The sequence below is a fragment of the Typopeltis vanoorti genome, chromosome 1, assembly GCF_054136105.1.
Source record: "Typopeltis vanoorti isolate ZY-2024b chromosome 1, IOZ_Tvanoo_1.0, whole genome shotgun sequence".
Taxonomy (NCBI): Eukaryota; Metazoa; Arthropoda; class Arachnida; order Uropygi; family Thelyphonidae; genus Typopeltis; species Typopeltis vanoorti.
The window spans coordinates 33,457,213-33,482,349 of record NC_143549.1 but is presented as its reverse complement, the minus strand read 5'-3'; the positions used below and the strand labels follow the sequence as shown (position 1 = coordinate 33,482,349).

The following is a 25,137-nucleotide window of genomic DNA, read 5'->3' as shown; positions in this document are numbered from 1 at the left end:
CCTGCTCAAAAAACTAAACATAAAACTTTTTCAAGTCTTCAGTAAAGGATGGCGAGTTCACACTGGGCGATGAATTAGCAAACATCTGTTTCTCGTGGTATACTATGCGATTTCAGGAATTAAATTTCACCTATAGTTAATATAACTATATAATTTAATTATTAATTTCCCTCGATGAGTCTAATGACTCCATAGAGTAGACCAAATAATAATAATAATAATAAAGAGCCAAGAGGCTATTTTTCCCGCGGTGTAAATTAAGTTAAGGGGATAATAAATCCCTCATTATTTTAAAGCCGGATACGAAACTCGGACATCGAAAACTCTTACATTTCGATCTCCGAGTTTCGTATCCGGCTTTAAAATAATGAGGGATTTATTATCCCCTTAACTTAATTTACGCTACGGGAAAAATAGCCTCTTGGCTCTTTATTGTAGTCATAATAATATATGGGTACACCGGTCTGGCAATTCGTTAGTAAGGATATATGTAAGTTCGGTTCGCGTAAACCTTGGTATTCCAGGTCTACCTACTAACTGATGAGACCTCAATAAAAGCCGAAACCGGTCTGGGTAGACCGGTTTCGACCTTTAAAAAACCTCTCCTTATAATGTAAAACAGTAATACATCTCCTAGGAGCTGCGTTTTACATTATGAGAAAATATTAAGGATAGTGACGGAGCTTGCACCACCTTTGACACGAGTTGCCCTAGTGTTGTAATAAAAGCCGAAAACGGTCTGGATAGACCGGTTTCGACCTTTAAAAAACCTCTCCTCATAATGTAAAACAGTAGAAGCTAAGGACGTTGGTTATTTTTTATGTCCATCCCGATTACGAAAGGTTCTAAGTCTATTGTTGGCCGGACGCACATATACTCGTAATCTAAATTAAGAAGTGGTCACATATTGTGTTTCTTTAGATCATTCTATGGCTACCCTCCAGTGGAAGATGATATTGTCAATGATATCCGCTATGGGTCGAGAGTGCAGTGGACACTGATTAACGAATGGACCTCTAGGTGCTAAAGAAGTTGGTTATTTTTTATGTCCATCCCGATCACGAAAGGTTCTAAATCTATCGTTGGCCGGACGCACATATTAAGGATAGTGACGGAGCTTGCCCCACCTTTGACACTAGTTGCCCTATTGTTGTAATAAAAGCCGAAACCGGTCTTGGTAGACCGGTTTCGACCTTTAAAAAACCTCTCCTCATAATGTAAAACAGTAATACATCTCCTAGGAGCTGCGTTTTACATTATGAGAAAATATTAAGGATAGTGACAGAGCTTTCTCCACCTTTGACACGAGTTGCCCTAGTGTTGTTCTACCGGTGATGACTTACGGCTGGACTCGCCGATAGTTCTTCGGCATGAAACTCTTAGATTTCGATATATTTCGATCTCCGAGTTTTGTGTCCGGCTTTAAAATAATGAGGGATTTTCTATCCCCTAATTTAATAATAATAATAATTTATGGATAGAAATTTGAATGGACGACGAAATCAAATTTCCAATATTTATAGAAAATGACATAAAATGAAGATATAATAATAATAAACACTTGTCAGTTGTCTCTTCATCGGTAGAGATTGAACTGTCCCCTAAATCTCCAAAAGATAGATAGGGCTAAAAAGGCCTTGCCTGTTTCCTAAAAGGGAATAAAAGGCATTAGCTAATTTTTTTTAACGAACAAATACAAATTCAATGCATGATAGCCAGTTAGTCGTGCTCTTTGCTTATTTTGGGACCGAGCAAGGTGGTAAATTAGATGGTTGGATGGACAGCCTTAAATATGTTATTATATGTTTTTATCGGTAGAGCTCTCTCATTGTTTTTCTTAGTGCTTTACACATTTACTAAGAATATCTTTCGAATTCGGAATGTTTGTACACTGCATGAAGCTGTGAATGCAATTTGAGATCAGTGAGATACCAAATGTACAAGTCTTGGAAATGATTAAGAAGTGGTCACATATTGTGTTTCTTTAGATCATTCTATGGCTACCCTCCAGTGGAAGATGATATTATCAAGGATATCCGCTATGGGTCGAGAGTGCAGTAGACACTGATTAACGAATGGACCTCTAGGTGCTAAAGAAGTTGGTTATTTTTTATGTCCATCCCGATCACGAAAGGTTCTAAATCTATCGTTGGCCGGACGCACATATACTTGTAATCTAAAAAAAACCTGCTTCAGAGACGAAACATGAAATTATCTTTCAAGATACTTCAGGCCTTGTCATCAGGATAGTGTGTCTTACGCAAGACAAATAAAATCATTTACCACTTAAAAACTTCCACAACATAATTTATGTTAGAGTATAATTCAAAATCGAAGATTGATGACTGATGAGACGATTTTCAGTCATTCACTCTGGTTGCTGATGAACTTTTCCATTATTTTTTGAAAGAATTGACGTGAAAATAATGGGTGGCTGAACTTTATCCCCTCTTTTGGAATGGGTTGCATAGACTTATTTCTGTGCTGGAGGATGAATATAAACGATAGTAAACACTATAGAAAATGGGTGTTAGAAAATGGGTGTTCATTTTGAAGCTTAAGTATTTAGTATGGTTGAAGTGCACTTGTTAGTGTGTATGTTATTCGTTATTATTATCTTTCTGGCGAAAGACAAAAATCATGCCCTATGCTGTTCTTGGTATTGACGGAAGTGATATGCCATCGTTATCTAGGAGCAACTGTTCAATAAAAATGCAAGTCAGATTTATATTTGGGTATTGTTTTCATTGCACTATATGAAACAATAGACTTTATGGAAGTATAGAAATTTTCTCTAACAGATTCTGGAAGAAAAAGAGGAACAACTGCATTTTACCAAGTCGGTTAAATCAGTCTTTCAAGTAGGTTATTCTTATTATTTTCAGTGGAGAGCATTTCTTGCTAGATTGTCAAGGACTAAACAAATAATTGTTTTCAGAATTAGTTTAAAATAAATAATTTAATCGTCTGAAGCTTTTTTGTTCTTTTAGCCCAAGTAATTAACTGACTTTTGGAAATTGGTAGGCAGATTGTCTCTGTCCTTGCTCACCGATAACCGAACTTATGGATATTGACAGCTTCAAAAGCATCTGGAAGAAAGTGCGATAGACTTCTGCTGTTATACTGATTTTAAGTCCTACATTAATGTCTGAATATGTGTGAACTCTACGGTCTACTAATTCGGACTAAAAAAAATTGATATAACAGTTCCCAGTTCCTCTGGTTGGGGACTATATTCGAATTCATAATGGTCTTTCTTCTGAATTCTTAGCATTATTACACCAGAATAATACCACTAAGTGCTACACACAGCACCTCAGGTTTTAAAATATCGATAGTTTATTAGTTGTAGAGTATGATGATAAAATTAAGGTTTTATTTGTTTTTAATTCAGAAAATTTAAAGATTAATAAGGTTTGTAATACTTATTTAGAGATATTTAATTTTATTTAAACATGTGAATTTAGAAGTAAGATTTTTTCGTTTGTTTATTAAATGTTTATGTATGTTAAAGATTTAATTATTGCTTTGTCATAAAGTTAGCTGTCATTTTATGAGAAAACTGGCAAACGTTATTAGAATTATAATAAACTTAATTAGTCAGATGTCTTTTAATGTAAAATAAAATCTGAGCAGATAATTTTAATTATAGAAATGAATATATACGTATATTAAAAACAGACTGATATAATAATTTAGTCTATCAATTTAACTTCTTTGTTGTCATTTGAGCTTTCAGGAGGAGGACAAACTCTCAGCCTCCATGTGAAACACCTAACTCAGCTCATATTAAAAAAAATGCCATTTTTTAAATCGAATCTTAGTAATAAACGTGTATCATTCCAAAGTTATGAGGAATAAAACAAATTTGCTTACAAGAATAAAATTTGCCTGCGGGGATATCACTCTACTGCACTCGATAAAGGGAATCTCTGCTTCCAGCATCATAAAATAATTTTTTAAGAATAGAAAAAAAATTAAGATGGGATCCTATTAAACATTTCAGGTGGTATCTTATGTTTTATATCGTTCGCAATCCATGGTTTCTTCTGCCAGTTATCAAATTTCCTTTTGATTTATTTTAATATTTAAATGAATTTAGATACATTTGAATTTATATCCTTGTTTAGCTGATTTATCATTTAGAATTTAGTGTTTTAGAGCTAATTAATAATAACTGTGACCAGTCCAGCAGTAGTGACCAATTTAGGAAAAAGGGACAATGAGGAAGTAGCTATGCAAAGTCCCAACCAGTGTTGTTCCATTGTATTGGTTGTAAACTTAAGAGAATACGAAATGCAGATAAAAATAGAAAATTCAGATTGGCAGTTAATTGCCATGATTCTATTGCTCTTAGAGCAAATAAACTGCATTTTATAATCTAGATATTTCAATTGTTCCACAAATTTCTGTTGCAATCAATGATCATAATTATACTGAATCCAAATGATTCAGTATTATTTTAAGAAGCCTTTTCTGATATTGGCAGTCGCAGCCACATATTATCCTTTCAGATGAAAAGCAAGTGATTAATTTTAACAACCACTTCGCAATTTTAAACATCACAATCTTTCTTTATCAAATAGAAGTCTCAGCTTTCTAAAAAAAAGCAAGATATGAGTAAGAACGAGCTATCATTCTAATCTTGCAAATTATATCCCGTTCAACATGAAATGTTTGGCTTTTGAACTTACTTGGCAGATAAGGAGAAGCGCCTTTTTTTAATCTTTGAGTAATCTTGTCGTTTTGTTCTATTTAATGTATCTGAAGTAAGTAAGTAAAAAAGCATAACTCGAGTAGGATTATTAATTTCCCCCCCCCCCCAAGGTTCTGCATTTTCTGCACTTTATTTTCCTTCACGGCTGCTTTTATCTTTTCAGATCTTTATTTATATTTTTCTAAAACACACTCTCACCATACTTTTAATCCTGTCCTCCCATTTTTGTTTTGTTCCCGATACCAGCCTCTGTTGTCTACACTCAGCTTCCATTGCATTTTTCTAGTACTTCCTTGTTTGCTTTCTTCCTCTCAATGCTTCGGCCTTTGCAAATGTCTTTGTGTGTTACTTGTGCCTATTTGTTTTGTATGATACGTGTCTCGGTGGTATTGCAGTAAATTACATTTCACTTCCTTTCGAAAGAGCAGGCGAGTTCATATCCCTTTACTTTATGTTGTCATTTCTTTCAGATGAATGTCATCATGATCAAGGGTGCTTATTTGAATTTTCAGAACGTAAATTCAATTAATTAATATTTTCTCTTTATAAATGAGGACACGAAGTTAGGCCTGATGTCATTATATAGTGCTAGTCGAATAACCACTTTCCTTTTTAATGTTTATAAAAAGGCTATATTCCCTGAAGGTTTGTGAGGAAATTTTATTTTCATTACTTTAATCCACTTCAATGATTTTACACAATACGGATATTGGAGGTGACGTTCTTCATAACCCATTTTTAAAATACAGTATTTCTATGGCTCCTTTTGGGCTATTTTTGCTATACACATATATATTTTTCTGTCTTTACTCTGTCGATTGTTAATGCGCAATACGTTTCTGATGGTTCCCTAGAACGTTCTACTAACTGCCAGTTTCCGTTTGACGAGCAAAATACGTAATGAAAATCTTTCCTGTTATGAAAGAATGATAAAATGTTCGTAATTTTGACTACTACAAAACTGAAGTTTCTGCAAGTGGTCTATAAGTTATCTGACAAAGCCGGTAAGACGTATAACAAGAATTTGTTTAATGCATTACTACTGAAAAAAAAATTCAACTATTAAACAAAAAATTAAATTAAAGCTCGCACTGTTTCGAACGAAATAGTATGATGTTGGGCTTTTGCATTCTCTGCAGAATTCTAACAGAAAAATCCATAATATTTGTATAATCCACATCGAAAGTTACTCGTATCACCATTCAGTATTTTTCAAGATCCTTGAGGTCAGGGAAAATCCATTTTTGTTTCTTAAGTAGTGCAGTACTACCAGAATGCTATCGCTTACAGATACTTTTAGCACAAATACAGCCAGCCCATTTGTCGAGAAATATTCTCTTCTGAACTCTGACTTATAACTTGATTGATCACCAAGGCAAACATTTAAAATCATTATTTTCCAAATAAAAAAAAATTATATTACATAATTATTATTAATTACATATTTCATAATTATTTATTATTATTAAATATGTAATTAATAATAAAATAAAATAATTAATAAATAAAATAATTATTATTAATTACATAATTACATTATTAAGCCATAATTTTTAAGAATCATAAGCTATTAGGTTATTCTTTCAGATTTACAATAACTCAGATCCCAATTTAGGCAGTAAGACAATTTCGAGTAAATGTTTTTTTTGTCAGCGAATCAAATAATCATTACATACAGAAGCACACAACAGTAAAAAATTACTATTAGCTCTTGGATTTAGTGGAGAGAGAGAGAGAGAGAGAGAGAGAGAGAGAGAGAGAGAGCTTCCAAAATCATTTTTGATCCTAAACTAAATTTTTGTTTAATTCAAAATTATTATTTTTATTATTTTTTAAGAATGTTACAACCGGAAGTATCATTTATTTCATTATTCACTCCGTCCCTATAGTTGAGATTTTTTTATTTTAACCTAACGTTCAAAATCAGTTTGTCTTTTACCTCTTTATTTTCTTATTTTATTTTATAGTATTTACATATTAACTTTTGTCTAATCTGCTCACACCTGCAAACTCTCAGATTATTTTAGTGAAATATTTCTCATTCACCTATTTGTTAATCGAGTTTTCTGTCATCCGTCTTACTTAACAAGTTCCCACTTTATCTGAAAATCCCATCTCGTTTTCCAGGTCCGGCTACTGACTGATGATCGTTAGTTCGGTAATATGTATTGTCCGGCACGAAACTGCCCCTGTTTCTTGGCAACTGTCGTGTATCATCTCACACCGCAGGGCAGTGCAGTGTCCTCCCTCGAGTGGCCTACATTTTTACATCGTGATGGTAAAATGCTACTACTCCTGCAAGTCTTTTGACCCTGATAGCGTATGGTGTGTCCTCCACCTTCACCTTTCTCCGCATATCCATTGTAAATCCCTTGTTATTATTGAGGACGTGGTTCCATTTTCTTTCGCTCAGAATTTTTTACATATAGCAGCACGATGACCCTAAATTCTGAAAGGCAATGCTACAAGTTAAGGATAGTGGACAGAAGAGAGAGAGAATTTTTTCTTTGTAGTTCTGGCAATCGGTATGTCGATCATAATAATTATGTAGCTTCATTCAATGTTTTGTTTAAAAAGACTCGATTTCCAATTTAATATACAATTTAGTTGAGAGCTTAATAATTCCTTTCATTTTGTTATGTTATAAAAAGAAGCAAACTACTTGAGTGCTTGGTCAATAAAGTTGTTTGAACTTACTCAAAAAACAAAAGATAAAGATTTAATAATACACAACTATTTTTGCATATTATGCATGTTTTTGATATAAATTTAAGATATTAAGATTTTTCACCTTATGCCGTTTTCAGTTTGTGTTTTTATCACAATTAGTTTTTATAAATCTCTGTGACAAGGAAGTTGGCCGAATCCGCCTAACTATTATAAAAATGTGAAGATGCTTACTACGAAACACTTAATCTCACCCTAAACAATTCATTTTATTGGCAACGAAGTGGAAATATCAAAATATGTAGCATTTTATTGGTATCCTATTGAGGGACATTATGCTCCTAACGCGTATTAACCTTAGCAAACAAACACTACTATTCTTAACAATATGTCTAGTAGAGCAACGCGCTTTGAACATGGTTCACAGCATTTTCCATCTTCCTTGAAAATTATTTTCATCCCTAAATATTTCACCTGAATCCAAAACAAAGGACAAATTTTAGTTCAATTTATAGAACTATACCATTCCCTTAGTTTGCATTGCTGTTCTTTCAGAATAATTTTACATGGAGTACATTTTTTCTGTTTCTAATTACAGTATATCAAAATTTGATAGATGCAGTTTTTATGAAAATTGTTATTATTCATTAGTACAGTAGGTGAGCCATAACTGGAAGCTATAGTTTTCATATTTAAAAGAAATATTCAACTTTCTATCGAAAAAAAAATATATGCAGCTCGTTGGTCTATGGATATGATTCTTGCTTCGGGTTTGAGTGATTCCGGGTTGAAATCCCGGATGAGCCCGTGCAACTTTTATTTTTAAATAAATATTTCATATTGTTGAGAATAACGCTAGTAAGTTTATATTTCATGAGCTTACAGCTATAATGAAGATATTATCCAAATACATACATACATATATATTTGGATAACACACACACAGTTGTATCCGATAGTTAACAGTAAACTTTACCCTTGAGCAAGATTCCTGGTAGCTCCTTCAAATACAAATTGGTTCTCTTCCAAAGCATTTGATCGTGGATCTGCTTCTTGTAGTAACTGATGTCTGGCCTCCGGCGATACTTGAAATCGAGTTACTTGAGGGTCCCTTCCTCCTGAATATAAAGATATTATAAATAATAACTGAAAATTTTTATCATAATAAATAATTGTAACTTTGAAAAAAAATTCTTTTAGCTCTTTTTTGTCTCGCAACTGGATGATTGTTTTTATTTATTATCAATGCGACTGAATAGTTCCATTTTATGACATCAAATTAATCAGGTAATGCAACTTATTATTATTATTTTTTTTCTTTTGCTTTGAATGAAATAATATACAGAATATGGACATATATAGATGTGTATATATTGGAGTTTTACCCGATACCATGATTGTAGACTGAATTCTAGTGCAGCTCTGATACAAATTGAACTGTTGTACATTGCATGTCTTTCTTTTGTATCAGCGAGTGTGAGTCGTGACAGTGCGGACATATGGTTGCGTGTCAGATTGCAGGATTAAATGTTTGACGGATTTGTGATGCTCCTTACTTCTTAGCATGCATGATGTAACGTCATATGTTACATAATACGCCATAAGCCGTACAATGTTGAATGGAACAATTGGTTCATCCGGCATTTTATATAGAAAAATGGTTTAAGATTAGGCTGTTGCTAGACAGAATCCCACTCACAATTGTAGAATCATCCAGAAGATGAGGTTAATGAGCGCGTAGGAATTGGATCAGTGTATGTCATTATGAAGGGCATTGTATCAATAGAAATTTCACGGTCGAGTTCAGTGGCACGTAAAATCACCATTACAAATGTTGATACTCAGCCACAGTTACAATGGGCAATGTTCGCAGAAGCCGGATTTCCTGGGATCAATCTCTAATAACTTTTATTACCATAAACAAAAGAGTGTGGATTTGGCAATATTACAGCGGAAACTTTAAACCGATTACATTTTCCTATCTGCGAATCATGGTGGAGGTGATGAAAGCATACTTGTATGAAGGGGGTGAAGAATTCTTTTCGTGTCATGTATTAGATCGTTGAATTCTGTTGACAAATATGATTGGTGACAGTTGTAATAATGTATATGCAGTGCCATGGAGGGGTGCGGGACACAACCTGCACCCCTGTGTGTATATGGAAAGGATTTTATGCCTTTTAACATGACAATGATACTATAATGTGTCTGGATACGACAACTTCGTATGAAAAAAAAAGGATAATATTTTGTGGGCTCAAAGCCTGCTCTTAATTCAATTCATTTGAACATTTATTGAATGAGTTGGAAGGTGGGGGGGGGGGGACACACGTTTCACTGATTGCATTATGAACTGTTCTGTATAACTTGTTATGTCTTCCGCTGCTTCCTTCGCCTTGTGCCAAAAGTGGATTAATCAAATTAATCACTAAAAATATAGACGTACTCATTTTTCTCAATTTGGTTTGCTTTGCACTTTTGGAAACTATGTACTGCGAATATTTCCTGCAAGTCCTTATATATCGTCATTAAATCAACAGTACTTTGTTTTTATGAATACATACGTTTTAGGATGTTCTCATTTGAGTGTTACTTTTCCTGACAATGTGCATCCTCCATTGTTGCATTTCAGTCCTAAAGGACGCCTTTACCACTTTCAAGAAGATAATGCAACCACTCATCGCACCAGATCTATCGGCTAACGGTTTGAGGAACAACAGTGAAATCAGCCTGATGCTCATGCATAAGTAGAAGTTAAGAATAAAATACATTTAGCGCCGAAGATTACTGGAATAACGACACGGTCTGGGAGATTTTATTTAGGAAAAATATACAAATTATTCCACAATAATTATAAACAGAACACGATGCGTTCTCATACTAAAGAAACTGAAGATGGTACATCAAAAATTCTGAATGATGCACGGCGTGATTGTGAGAAGCACAATACTTTTAATGCTTTTTATTAAACAAACTTCGTAAATGGATAAAATGACTGATTTCAAGATTATAATCGGTGGGACGCAATGTTAAAGCAACCATTATTTAAATTCCCTAATAAATTGTTCTACGACAACGGATTGAAACTTACCGACTTCTAATGCAAATCCTTGCACAAGTCGTCTCATTAAAAGCATTTCGTTAGCATTATCAAAGACTTGATTCATTGTTTCTGCGTCGAAGGTCGGAGCAAAGTCCTGCCCGCCGAGAAAATCTTGGCTTGTGACAAAACTCACTATTGCACAAAGTAGAAGTAGTGAAAACATCCTAAAAACAAACAAAAAAACATGCGTGGTTTATTCAAAAAGTTTCAATTAATAATAGATTTAAAAATGTATCATGAAATAATCTAAAAGTAAATGTTTATAAATCGTTCTGTCTTTCTGTTACGTCTTTCTACTATCCTGCTTTGTCTTTGTTTGTTCTTTACTTAACTTAGCGAATTGTGTGAATGGTCGACTGCCTTAACTATTGACTGCTCCATTTGTTTATTTCTATTAGATTCCATATCTTTTATTATTATAGGCCTGATCTGGAAATACACTATAGATTTAAAAAACTTAAATTAAAAACAGAAGGGAATATAAAAAGCTATTTTGTTTTGTGAATTTGGTACTGAACTATAAAAGGGTGTTGAATAAAATGTTGCAGGTGTTTTAAGCGATTCAGAATAGAGATGGGGAATATTTAATTCTAATTATTGTGAAAAAATGTCAATGGAAATATTTGTATAAAATGCAAACAGCAACAGAAGAAACTGAACTGACGAAAGCGACGTGAGAGATGGGCCGTTATTCGACACAGTTGTTCTCTTCCGTACTGAATCAAGTATTGTACGACGCTCTCAAGAGAACCAGCCCTGCGGGCTTCCTAAAATACTTGATTCAGTAAAGAAGAGAGCAACAGTGTTGAATAATGAACAACATTTAGTGACTGGATAGTGTTAACGGCTTTGTTCAAGGTAACCTCTTGAACAAAGGAGAAAAACCTAATAATTTCTCGAGAGATAAAGAAATTAGTATTGTTACAAGAAAGATTGAAAGCAACAGATTTGTTTTTTGATAAATGAAACAAAATGAAATTTTAATAAGATCGAAATTGAAAAGAGTAACAGCATCCGACGGAAGATTGGTTGAGACAAATTGAACAAAACCTAAATCAGAATTTAGGTTTTGTTCAATTTGTCTGGAAGTTTGTTTAATTTTAACTGACTAGCGCATGAGAAAGAAGTATGAAGTGTACTGTCATCAATGAACCATGCATAGAATTTGGAATCAACCACAGGAGGGCGTTGATGTGTAGAATAGCAGGGGGATAAAGACCAGAGCTTGGAAGAATTCCGGCATTAATATCAGAATTTGAAGATTAAAAATCTGTCCATTAGTAAACTCAATGTGATGCGCATTCAGACAGAAAGCTGGCAACCCAGTTGCATAAGTCAGAAGATAGGCTGTATGATGAGATCTTACTTAATGAGACATTGTACCCGTCGATCAAATGTGTTATTGAAGCAACCACCTGATATTCAGCCCACATTTTATGACATTTATCCAAAGATAATAACGTAAGCTCCTCTGTTTATCGATAGTTTTGGAATGCACAATGGCAACGTTTATTGGTCTCGAAGGAACTTCCACGTGACTTAGAAGTTGAGTGTTAACGGTTTTGTCTATCACTTTAGACTGTACTGAAGTAGAGAATCGGATGGTAATTAGATGGCATATTTGTCGCCTTTATTAAGCATAGGTTGAATATGAGCTAATTTCTAGGCTGCAGGATGGATATACGTATTAGTGAAATAGGAGAGAATAAAAAAAAATGGTAACATAAAATAGTAATCATCTATGGAACACAATCCTTCAGAACAATTCATAAAATCATATCATGAACAAGGGACTTCAGAACAATCTCTGAAATTCTACAGGGAGGATTTCTTGGAATCCAGTTTGAATTCTAAGAATCAGAATCAGAAGCAAAATTCTGATCTCGTTCTGGCAAAAACTAAAGGAGAAGAGGAACCAAGTTTACCAAACTGCTATTTCTTGTCAAAGCCATGAGCCGTAGCTTTTGTCCAGCTATACTTGCAGTGTCCTGAAATGACAGTTTGGTAAACCTGGTCAGAAATTTGTAAAAAGAAAAGAAAGACGTCGATTTCGATTGAAACCAGCTGCAATATGCCTAGTTTTTCTCTTGCACAATCTTAGCATATTTTTTGGAGAACTAAGGACTTGGATAAGGGAAGAGAATTTAAAATATTTCCAGTGATATAAAAGAATAAAAGCAAAAATGGAGTGGATATGTCATAAAAAATTCAATTGTCAAAATCATACTATTTAGCGATTAATTTATTTATTGATTCAGGATCTTTACTTAATGAAATATAAAAGTAATATTATTTTTGAGAAATATTATAAATGGTTGCGAAGTTTTTACTTTCAGTTTTAGTGGGATTAATATTATGTTCCTTAGTACGTTAAAAAGAAAAAAGACATACTCTTAATATCGTACTGCCTTCTAATCTAAATTAACCGAATGTGTTTACTTTCAGAAGACTTCAAAATATTTTACTTAATATTTTTATTACTTTCACGAAGAACTTGTCAAACGAAAATAACAACCTTTTTAACCGAAATTACTCTGGTACTATTTTCCCCCTTAAATTTGACATGAGATTAATTTTAGATTATTTTAATTTACAGATATGTATATAAATTACATATCTGTAATTTATGATATCGCTGAGTCCACGTTGCATTGCAGATTCTTCATTAGCGTCACTGTAAAGTTACTCATTTTAGTCTATCTCTTTTAAATATAAATATTTAAACTGAAAATCCCATGTTCACGCCGAAGGGCCCCCCCCCCACTAAAAGAAACACATCGGATTAGGTTGAATTGTTTGTGGGATTATAGTCGAAGCAACTTCAGTTATGAGGTCAATGGCAATGCCTTTTTTTATAGCAGAAGACCGGCCGGAACAACACACGCAATTAATAGACGTAACAGACTTAGCATCCGTAGTCATTTGCATTATTATTAAATTATACGTTATTCTCAGTAAATATAGCTCTTGCAAAAACGGTTAACATTATGCAAGTATAAGCTTTTAAAACTCGTTAAATTCAAAGTAAAACCAATGCAATATCAAAATTTCGTTTTCAAGTCCGGAAGTGGAATTGAAATCTTTGAATAACTATATAATTGTAACGTTTGCACGTTAGATTAAAAAGAATCTCTGATCAAGTATTATTTACAAACAAGTTCTCTCAATGGTTTGAATCGCTTTAATTCTTTTATTAATATTTGATTTTTATGTTAATTGTGTGAAATTAAAAAAAAAGTGAAAAATAATAATGTTTACATTTCATTTTATGTTTAATCAACTGATATCGTTTCTAATGGCAATACGTATTATTATCTAAAACAAGCATGCGCATATGTACAATTTACATTTAATGTAAATTATCAAGGATATTATTATTTAGTTGTTGATTATAATGCATATTAAAAATTAGGCTTACCTGCTTTGACAAAACTCTCACAAATCAGCGTTGTTGTTAGAAAATAAAAAAGAAAGAAAACAAGTTTTCACACACTACGTAGATAGCGGTTTTATGAAATCCTTTGTGACTGGTCGCTTGATTGGGAATCACAGCGGTAGCACTTCAGAATCACTACTGTTGACAGAGCAAGTTACATTTAAACGATGATTGTCCTTGTCTCATCATTTGTAGCTAATGAGCCTTCAGTGATCAAAAGATAGATTATTGTATTGTTACATAAGTCCAGTAGTATCTTGCATAATTAATGATATTGACCTAAAGATCGAAGCCAACTTGTTTAAAAATTACCATTCAACTTTACATAAATTAAAAGAACTTTTCTTTCATGCGGATCAGAAAGAACGGTTAATGACACTTTATGCGAGTCTGTCTTTCTCTCCCTCTCTCTCTCTCATACATGGATGCACACACACATTACACACAGGAAAAATCTTACCTGAATGATGTGCTCCTTTAAGGGCGGAGAATGGACTGATCTCGCCTTATACTCGCCACCTAAAGACATTTAACCTAATTTTTTTTGCTGTTGTCTCGAAACCTGTTTAGGCATTGTGCTGTATGCGATTTATGTTTTTTTAAGGGTTGCGTAACACGTATTACCGAAATGATTGCCTGAGACATTAAATTTCCCCACATTGTGATTGGGGTTTGGACATTTCATGATGTCCTGCAGCCAAATCCGCTAAATCGCGATAATTGGTGGTAATCTTACAACAGATGTAGAGCACATGCGAGTAGACATAATTATCTGCTAACGGTGAGGTGGACGATGAAAAAACGCAGACAGTATTTGGCGTGTTCCGCGCCTTCATAGTTACTATAAGATGGTGCGAATTATTTCGAGGAAAGGAGGGGGGGGCGACAAACAGCTCATTCTATTTATTATTCGATAAACATATAAGCGGAGCCCCATCTCACATTAGAGGTTATTAACTTATGTGTTATAGCGTAACTTGTGTTTTGCAGCTGATATTTTCTCTTAAAAGGTCTCTGTCCGGTGGAAGCATAATTCGTTGTCTCTTTGGGGTGGTTCGATTTCATCTCAACACAAAAAAGAAGATTTTAGCCACTGATGTATTAGCACGGAGTGGGGTCTGATTAAAAAGGAGTGAGATTGATTTTTTTCTTCAGTAAACCACACTTCCCTGTGGAGCAATGATAATATGGTTGTTTTGACAAGCTACTCTTTGAAAATTATCGCGATGTCTTAAAAATAAAAGAAATATCAGAAATAACATGTATGTATGTTTTCCGTAAAATAAATAAATAAATGAACATATTCAGTAATGATAATAGAATTCGATGATCATGCATTGAACTATGAAAAGAATTTTCAATTATTTCCTCCGGTTTAAATATGGATGGATCATCTTCATCTTCATCGAAAAGGATAAATATCTCTCATATTGTTCTTTTCTGGAAATGAAGTAATATTAGAAACACATTTCGCAGTCACTTTGCAATGAGAGTAGGTCGCTTGTGTTCGAAAAACTATGCACTTGGCGAAGAAACTTCCCTAAAAGTACATCTGCGTATTCAACTGAGCTGAAAAGTCCATATAACTTCAATGAATTTTAAACTTTTTCAAGAACCCTGAAGGGTGAATGATTTGATACCATTGTCAATTTAATAATACCGAATGCTGTTCGAGAGTGTTTAAGCAGTGGCAGGAACTAGAACAAACGCCGCATTAAAAAAAAAGCAGCCTACTTTCCAGGAGATAATTTCTCAGACGCTGTAAGTACAACAGAGACCTCTTAGAACTTTCATTGATGAGGCATTTGGTCTTTATTTTTCTCTAAAGCATATTTTTCTTGTCCTGTTACATAACAGAATATGTCGTGTCTCTGAGATGGTTTCATACAACTGTAGGCTTTTTTTTTTTTTTTTTGCATAACATTCAACCCAGCCAAAGAACACACCTAGTAATTAAGCTGGTGTAATATAAACAAATAAATTAACGACTAAGGTTTTGTTTAATTTCTTGCTAGCGTATTAAAATTGTAAAAGTTTTTCCTGAGATGGCGAATGCTAGCCCTAATAGTCAGAGAGAAATTGCTCTCTTTATCTCACATTCCATCCTTTTGTAGTTCTTGATTTTTATTTACTTCTTTAATTTAGCCTCATAATCACTCACGTTTTCAGTCATTCCTTTCAAGTTTCCATCTGCTGCAGGTCGGCGTGTAATCACCTTCCTTGAGAGTCGTCCTGTCTGGTTCTACTCGTCCTCCATTCTACAGTGTTTGTTTGTTCGTTTGTTAGTCGGTTGGTGTGCTTCACTCATTTATGACAAATTTGCTCGTGTCCGTTGTATTCTGTCTTATCCTGATATGAGGATTTGCTCCACTTCATCACACTTACGGCAAACCAAGTAAGCCTAATTTGTTTTTTATTCTATTTCTCCATTGTTTCAGCTTCTTCTTCTTTTCATAAATGTAATGCACACTGATTCATTCTAGCCGACACCTCTTTTTCGTGCAAGATCACTTAGTGACTCATAACTACAGTAAAAGTATAAGGAACGATTCCGCTAATTCCATTATCCCATTAATTTTCTTTCTTTTTCATGACTTCCTTCATTTTCCTCTTTTCAAGAAAAAAGGAAATTTACTCCATCTATGAATCCCCCCCCCCCTCTTACTTGACTCTCTCTCGCTTTCAAATTATCTTGTTTATGAGCTCATTTGAAAGTGTTTTTTTTTTTTCTTAACGCACATCCATTGACAGGTAATTATTATTTGAGCTTCGCTCCCTTAAAAAAATCTGTTTCGAGGTCTGTGCTCTCCATATTCTACTGCCCCATTTCTAATAACCTGCTTCGCCTTCTTGGAAACTACTTCCGGCGCATATGTGAATAAATATTATTTTTAATTGCATAATTATGATAAATATACATTTATAAGCGTTGCAATGACTCATATTTCTTGTTTCCTATAGTGCATTTAAAATAGTTAAAATAAATAAAGTGAACCAGAATAAATCGTTCTATCTATCTAATGAAGATATAATATTTGTGTAAAAGTATAATTCGAAATATTTGGATAAAATTCAAATTCTGAAATTATCATGACATCACATTATGACTTTAATAATTAAAATTCTGAAGATTTGTCATTCACAAAACAGTGCCTTAAACTCTGATCTTCATACTCTCCTTCACTGTGGCAGTAAAAACCTTCTCATCTTCATTGCTTTCAAAACACATTTTTTTTCTTTTTCGCATAAAGAAGACTTTAGCTCTTTTCCCCTTGCCTTGGATAATATTCAACATAATAGTCAAGATCGTATTTCTCTTCTCAGTCTAACCCTTACTCCTAGTATAATCACGTCACCTGTATTGTATTCGCAGCTTCCAAAAATTTTGCATGCTTTTTAACTCAAGACATTACTTTCTTCTGTCCAGTTGCTCTGTACAAATCCCAAATCCACCCAACATTGGAATGATGCTTTCACATTTAGGATGGTGCACCAAATTCTGTAAATTCTTGATGCTGTTCGGAAAAGGGAAGTTTTCCTGATTGGCAAATCCTCTCACACAGCAACTGTTTCATTAACGGATTCCTCTTCTACAGATATTCCATTATCGCCTTCGTTTTGGTTAAATATACAGTAATATGAGCAAGAGTTGCTCAACATCCTTTTATAGATGAATTGATGACTCCGGAACCTGCTACTGCTCCCAGTCATCTTTCATTTTATTTATTTTTGCTCTATAGAACAGCCTTTCTTATTAAATATTCCATGAAGACTACAACTGCCAGCTTTTCAAAAAGAATATCAACAATGGCTTTTCTCTTGATCCCCGACTATACAAAGCATTGATTTGCTATAGACCTTGTGGTCTCTCGTATGTGTGGGAATGATAAAAAAATGAAATAAAAATATCTTAGGGGAGGGGTGACGATGTGAGTTATTTGAAAGGGAATATACGAAATGCTATTCTCTTTTATTTACTAGATTAATTAAGCACTAGTCGCTAGAAATGCACCCAAAGAGTCCAGAAAGAAGATCACAGTAATGTCTTCATAATTCTTTTGCATCATTATGATGTTTTTTTAACTTTTCTCTTCTTACAATTTTGGACTTTGCATAAAGGATTCCTTTAACTTATGAGATTTTAAGTGCGACAAATATAAATAAAGATAGTATAACAGTTCCACTTTTGATTTTTTTCTTTTAGAATAGAATTTCTGAAGTTTCCTCATTCGCGATTCGTTTACATAGTAGAAATACATATCGACATCTTTAAAAAAGTGAAAAAAAGAAAGAAAAAGAAACTATACTTTATCAGTTCACAGTTAAAGTTGTTTTATTTGAGGCAATGTGAGAATAATTCTATTTTGTTCTTTAACTATTATTGAATAATTTTCTGCCGCATAAACGTAAGGAACTGAAACATGATTTAAAACGAAATAAAATAAATATAATGCAGGCCATATGGCATGTGTCACACACACATACACACGCAGGAATTTATTATTTTTATTTTTTAAGAAGAAGTTAAATTAATATTCAGCATAGCAGGTCCGCTACATCATCCTCCTTGTGGGTGAGGAGGAGTCAAAAAAGTAGCACAGGAAAACTGACTCACGCCCCGAGGGATCTTTTGCTGAAACCGGTGGGTTAGCAGTCAACAAACTTTCAGAGCACTCACTGCTTAAGAGCTTCCGCGAAAACAGGACTAGCATGACGAAGCTATTTTAATGAAACCGCAATACAAAAATGGTTTGGGTGTGTGATTGTATATTACATGTTGACCAACAGTTAAACAGTTGGACGCTCGTTAAAGTAAATTATGACATATTCTTCAAATATTCACAGAGGGTTCAGTGATTTCACTAACGTCTTAAAGACTATACCCAGTTTTCTCGGCATCGTGTCTTAAAATATTTCGTAATGAAAATAATCAGATATCTTAGAATTTCTTTAAAGAACCTCCTGTAGTGTATCATACCTTAGAGATATAAATTCTACGTTTTCGTTTATTTCAAATGCGTTTTCCTGAGTACTTTCTGCTGTAATTGGGTTATCTCACAAGGATTATAGTTTTTATTATATCTGAACACGCACATGTATATTTGAAATCATAATCCTTGCTTGTTTCCTGTTTTTGGAAAATGCATTTTATTACAGTATTGTTCAAATGAAAAGACAGGAAACCGCTGTACTATAATAGAAATAGAAATTCTGTAAATTGTGAAACTTTCCGATCATTTTAAGAATCTCACATTAACCAACAACTAAGTCTTCTTTTCACCTCCAGCAACTTTCTTTAATGGGAAGTGTGTTACTTTTTTTTAATTCTCTTCCCCGGAAGGCTAAACGCTAATATTGCGTCCTTTTTTTGTTTTGATGTTAGAATTTTATCCGTGTCACTTTTTTTTTCAAATATTAAAACTGTGACACGCAAATTGAATATAGTAAGTCAGTTATTTCTCTTTCTGGTCAGTTTGTATATGCAGATAAAATCTTATGATTTTAATTACATGATGCTTATAGTCTAGGTTTTTGTTCCTGAATAAATAGGAAATAAAATGAAATAAAGGACATTAACTTTCCAACACAATATGAAAGTCCAATTATGTAAATGATCGAATTATAAGGTAAATTAAAAACAAATACAAGCTACTTAAATATCATAGAGTATAGCCCTCAAGAAGGTAGAAAAGAGGACTCTGAACAATTTTAGGAGAAACTACAAAAACACTTAAATGTAATAAAACGACTACGTATTAATAGCAAGATATCTTAATGCCAGAGTTGAATATAATCTAATTCCAAAAGTCTTAGTAAAACATGGAAAAATTTGCATGAATAACAATGATCAAGAACTATTAGACTTCTGTTACTTTCAATCATTTTGAAATAACTAATACTTTTTTCAAAAAATATAAATAGATTTACTTGGATTGGCAGAGGAACAAATCTATGATTGATTATATCATCACTAATCAGAGACTAGGTTCACGTGTGACAGATGTACATGTTTACAGGGAAATTGAAATATTTTCAGATCATTATTTAGTAGTTTCTGAAATATAAATGCTAACAAAATGGAGAAAGGAAGTAAATAAGAAAAAAAAAACAAGAAATAGAAAAAGTATAAAAATGTACGTGTTACAAGAAAAAAGCATTATAATGTATCGATCACGATTAACAGATTACCTAAAAGAAGCCAAATCAATGAAGATTTGGGGGAGACTTATTAATAAAAGAGAAGAAGGAATGCATGGAAGACAAGACATAGTCTACAAAATATTAAGGAAGGTAAAGAATGACGAGAAACAATGGAGAGAGAGAACATTATAAGGATTTATGGTATGACCCTAATTTAATAACGGAAAACTATAATGAAGAAATTATTACTAATATAGAACCAATTAGATTAGAATAACTAAAAGAAGCAAAAAACTAAAGGTATCAAAAAATAGAAAATCAAAAAAATCAATAAATAGCATAAATCCAGAACTTTGGAAATATGGTGGAGAATATTTACATATTCTCCACCATAACAGATTTTACAGATTCTTAAAATTAATAACTATTGAAGGAAAGTGAGGTGCTATCAGATTGGTCAAAATCTATATTTAGGAAAGGAGACAGATAACTGTGGAAATTGCAGAGGAAATTCTATAATTCTATTAAACACAGGTTACAAAATTTACAACATTTACAAAAGTTACAAAATTTAATAAAATCATGAATAATAGATATAGAAATAGTGCAAAAAATCTATTCCAAAAAAAAAAAATAGGTGTCAGACATGCAAGATCTGTATAGACAAAGTAGTGTTAAAACAAATTATTGAGAAAAGACGAGAATTTAATTTGGAAACTCATCTGGCCTTTATAAAATAAACAGATCACTTGATAAAATAAACAGAGGAAAAATTATGGAATATATATATATATATATATATATATATATATATATATATATATATATATATATATATATATATATATATATATATATATATATATATATATATATATATATATATATATTGAAATATGGAAAACAACAATAAAACAAGTTATCCAATTAACCAGAAGAACTGTTATCAATACCATGCCGTATACAAATGATCTTCAAAAATCAGTTTATGAATTAAACAAAATAAGCCAACAATACAATTTAAAATATCACAAAATAAAACAAACGTCATGGCATTTAAAGGCTGAAATCTTGTTAGATCAAAAATAATCATAGAAAATAAACTAATAGAACAGGTGACACAGTTCAGTTATTTAGGCTGCATGCTAACACATCTAAAAGATAAAGATATAGGATGAAAGAATGAAGAAATTCAGAAAATCTGTGAAACAATTATGACACTGAATAAAAAAAAGACGAGAAACTCAGCTGAAATTTTATAAAGCATTAGCCACTCTCACTTTATTATATGGTTCAGAAACAATGACCGTTAAAAAGAAAGATAAAAGTAAAATACCATCTGCTCAAATGAGATTTTTAAGAGTAGTTAAAGGATGCACAAATTTGGACTATACGAGATTCGTTTCAGAAATCAAGGCAGATCGAAAAGGTTGTTGTCACAAATATCATTCCGACAACAAATCCTCTCTTCATTAGCGAGTTTATACTCGCTAATGAAGAGAGGATTTGTATCAACACTTCAATAATGAAGTGTTGATACTAGGAGGGCTCATCTTCATTATTTCCACAATATCCGGGTATGCAGAGTTGTCTAGGATTTTGAGGAATGTTTTATCATCAACGGTTTGGGCACTTCGACTAGGTGGACCAAGTTCTTGACATGAAAGCAGTTTTAATCCCACACCACAGCACTACACAGTTTCTGTTTTGGAACAATAAACTTCTCAATGAGTTCCCTTAGCATTCTTACCATCTTCCACACGCACGCACGCGCACGCACGCACGCACACACACACACACACACACACACACACACACACACACACACACACACACACACACACACACACACACACACACACACACACACACACACACACACACACACACACACACACACACACACACACACACACACACACACACAGCCTGAAAATACAAGAATTATCTCTTGATATGACGTCTCTTCTGGAAGATATAATGAAAGTTATAACATCGATCCAAATTACTACGAACTCCCGCTTCGCTACAGTAGGTAGCCTCACCCAACAAAGAGAACATATATTAAGGAGAAAGCGACGATTTTCAAATATACACTGACGGAAGCAAAACTGAAGGGAACGTCGGTTGTTCTTTCATTGCATACAACAGTCTATTATTTATATTTTTCGTTACGAAGTAGGTGACCAAGATATGCAATTTTCCTTATTTTTATGGTATCTAAAAGTTCACGTGATTTCCCCATTTGTTCCAGTACTTCCTGATTGGACGTTTTTGCTATCCATGGGATTTTTAACATTCGTCTGTATAACCACATCTCAAAAGCTTCAAGTTTTTTTATTGATGTTGTCTTCAAGGTCCACGTTTCTGCACCGTACAGCAATATAGACCATACATAGCATTTAACCATGTGTACTCCCAGCCCTAAGTTTAAGTTGCGGTTTCACAGTGTTGATTTCATCAGGAGAAACTTTTCCTTGCCATTTCAATTCTAACTTTTCCTTGCCATTTCAATTCTAACTTTTATTTCCATTTCTGGATTGTATTCTTCATTTGACCAGCATCCGAGATATTTAAACTTTGTCACTCTTTCTATTCGTTTCCCATTTAAAGAAAGTGATGAATTAAGAATTGGTTTCTTGCTTATGACCATGAATTTAGTTTTGGTGATATTTATTTTTAATCCTCTCTTCGTTCACTAGTTCCAGAAGATTTTGAAGATCCTGAATATTGTCATCCTGGAGAGCTGTGTCATCAGCATATCGTATGTTACTGATGATTTCACCACTTACATTAATCCCTTCCTCTCTTCTTTTTAAGATTTTTTGAAATATGGTTTCTGAGCATATGTTAAAAAGAAGAGGTGACAGTACACATCCTTGCCTTACTCCTCGTTTGATGTTAATTGGGTCTGTAATAATGTCATCAACTTGAACAGATGCCTTTTGGTTCCAATATAAGTTTTGAATGATTCTGATGTCTTTACCATCTAATCCAATTCTCTTTAATAGTGCAACCATTTTAGTGTGTTGGACTTTATCAAATGCTTTCTTAAAGTCAATGAAGCAAATGAATACTTCCTTGTTTTGATCAATACATTTTTGGAATAAGATTTGAGAGCAGAAAAGAGCCTCTCTTGTTCCCAAACCGTTTCTAAAGCCGAACTGGGTATCACTGATGGTGTCTTCACATTTTCTGTATATTCTTTTTTGAATTATTTTCAGAAACATTTTGAGAACGTGACTCATTAGGCTGATCATTCTATAGTCATTACAAGTTTTCGCATTTGCTTTTTTAGGTAGCATGATGAAGGTTGACTGTAACCAGTCTTGTGGGAATATGCCTGTATTGTAGACCTTATTAAATAGCTTTACTAATATAGAAATGTTATCACCTTCTAATAACTTTACTATTTCTACTGGTATTCTATCAGGGCCTAAGGCTTTACCATTTTTAGCCGAGTTCAGCGCACATTCTACCTCTGATCTAATGCATGGTCCTCCATCTGTTCATTAGTATTTTCTGGGTTCTGTCTGTTATCAGAAAAGAGTTCTTTTACATATTTCACCCATTCTTGTATTTTGTCATCTTTTTCGGATATTATTTCTCCCTTTTTGTTTCGAAGGACACATAGTTGTGATTTTTTAAATATAGCTGAGGTCTCTTTCAGCTTTTTGTGTGGATTAAGACTGTTATGCTTTTCTTGTAGAATTTCAATTTCTCTACATTTTTCATTCATCCAGATTTCTTTTGCTTCTTTGATCTTGCCTTTAATAATTTTTTGAACCTCTTTATATTTCGTTGGACTGTGATTTTTATATGATCTGCGGTGATCCATGAGAGAAAGAATTTCGTCAGTTATCCAATCTTTCTTTTTTTACTGCTCTATCAGGATACTTCTCTATGAAGACAGATTTTAATTTGTCCCGTGATTCATCAACACTCTTGATGTCATCATTCTTGATAAGTGCTATCTCTTGATTCAGATCTTGACTCAATTTGTTTCTTATGTCTGGTTTTTTTTTAACTTTCCTAAATTAAACCTTTTTTGTTGATGTTTCTGAAGAATAGCTTTCAGTCTAATTTTTAACACTGTCACCAGTATATTATGATCAGAAGCAATATCCGCTCTAGGATAGGCTTTTGTGCTCTTTATGGAACTTCGAAATCGTTGATTAATTAGCAAGTAATCAATTTAGTTTCTGACTATGTTTGTATTATTATTTTGTGGTGATCGCCAAGTATATAGTCTTCGGGATGGTAGCTTAAACCATGTGTTTGTGACTATTAGCTCCTCTTCTTTGCAGAATTGAATAAGACGGTCTCCTCTCTCATTTCTTGTTCCCAGTCCATGTTCGCCAACTATATCTCCACTTCTACCTTTCCCAACTTTAGCATTGAAATCACCCACGACGATGTTAATATCGTGTTTTTTTGTGTTTTTCATTAGTTCTTTTATTGGTCATAAAATTCTTCGATCTCGGTATCACTCTTGTCAACAATAGGGGCATAGACCTGCATAAGATTAATACCTAGTGGTTGACGTTTTAGTTTTAATAACATCATCCTATCTGAGTAGGGGATGAAGTTCAAGAGATTTATTGGCATCTTCGTTTATTATTATTCCAACTCCATTTCGATGGTTGTTGTCACTACTTCCTGAGTGGTACATTGTCATGTCATTAACTTGAGTTTTGCCTGATCCTGGCCACCTAATTTCACTCATTCCTAAAATCTCAATTTCAAGTCTTTTCATTTCCTGAATAGCATTTCTTAGCTTACCTTCTTTGTACAGAGTTCTGACATTCCAAGTTCCTAGTTTTTTGTGAACGCACCATTTTGAGCCCGAAGATTCTTCGCACCCCTGTTCCATTTAAGGGACGCTGGGAACTCGGGGCCGTTTGTGAAATTTTCTCGCCATGGTGGTTAGGATGGAGAGAATAGAGCAGTAGTTTCTCCATTTGCTTTCTGCTCCGCAGTATTATAGACGTACACAATAAACTGTATTTCCATCTGCAATTTTCTAATAAGCTTTACCGCCATCATGAGACTTCAACCTTGTGTCAGTACTGA

The 25,137-nt window shown here is 33.5% G+C and overlaps 1 protein-coding gene across 1 annotated transcript in view; it reads right to left on the bottom strand.

Annotated features, from left to right (window-relative positions):
* LOC150109877 (uncharacterized) overlaps positions 1-25,137 on the bottom strand; it is a 236,009-nt gene that overhangs the window by 36,952 nt on the left and 173,920 nt on the right. The window contains exons 14-15 of the mRNA XM_090396426.1: positions 10,476-10,651; positions 8,361-8,502 (exon numbers count right to left, since the gene is read on the bottom strand). Of these exons, the coding sequence (XP_090252552.1) occupies positions 8,361-8,502; positions 10,476-10,651 (318 nt within the window). The remainder of the gene's footprint in view (positions 1-8,360; positions 8,503-10,475; positions 10,652-25,137) is intronic.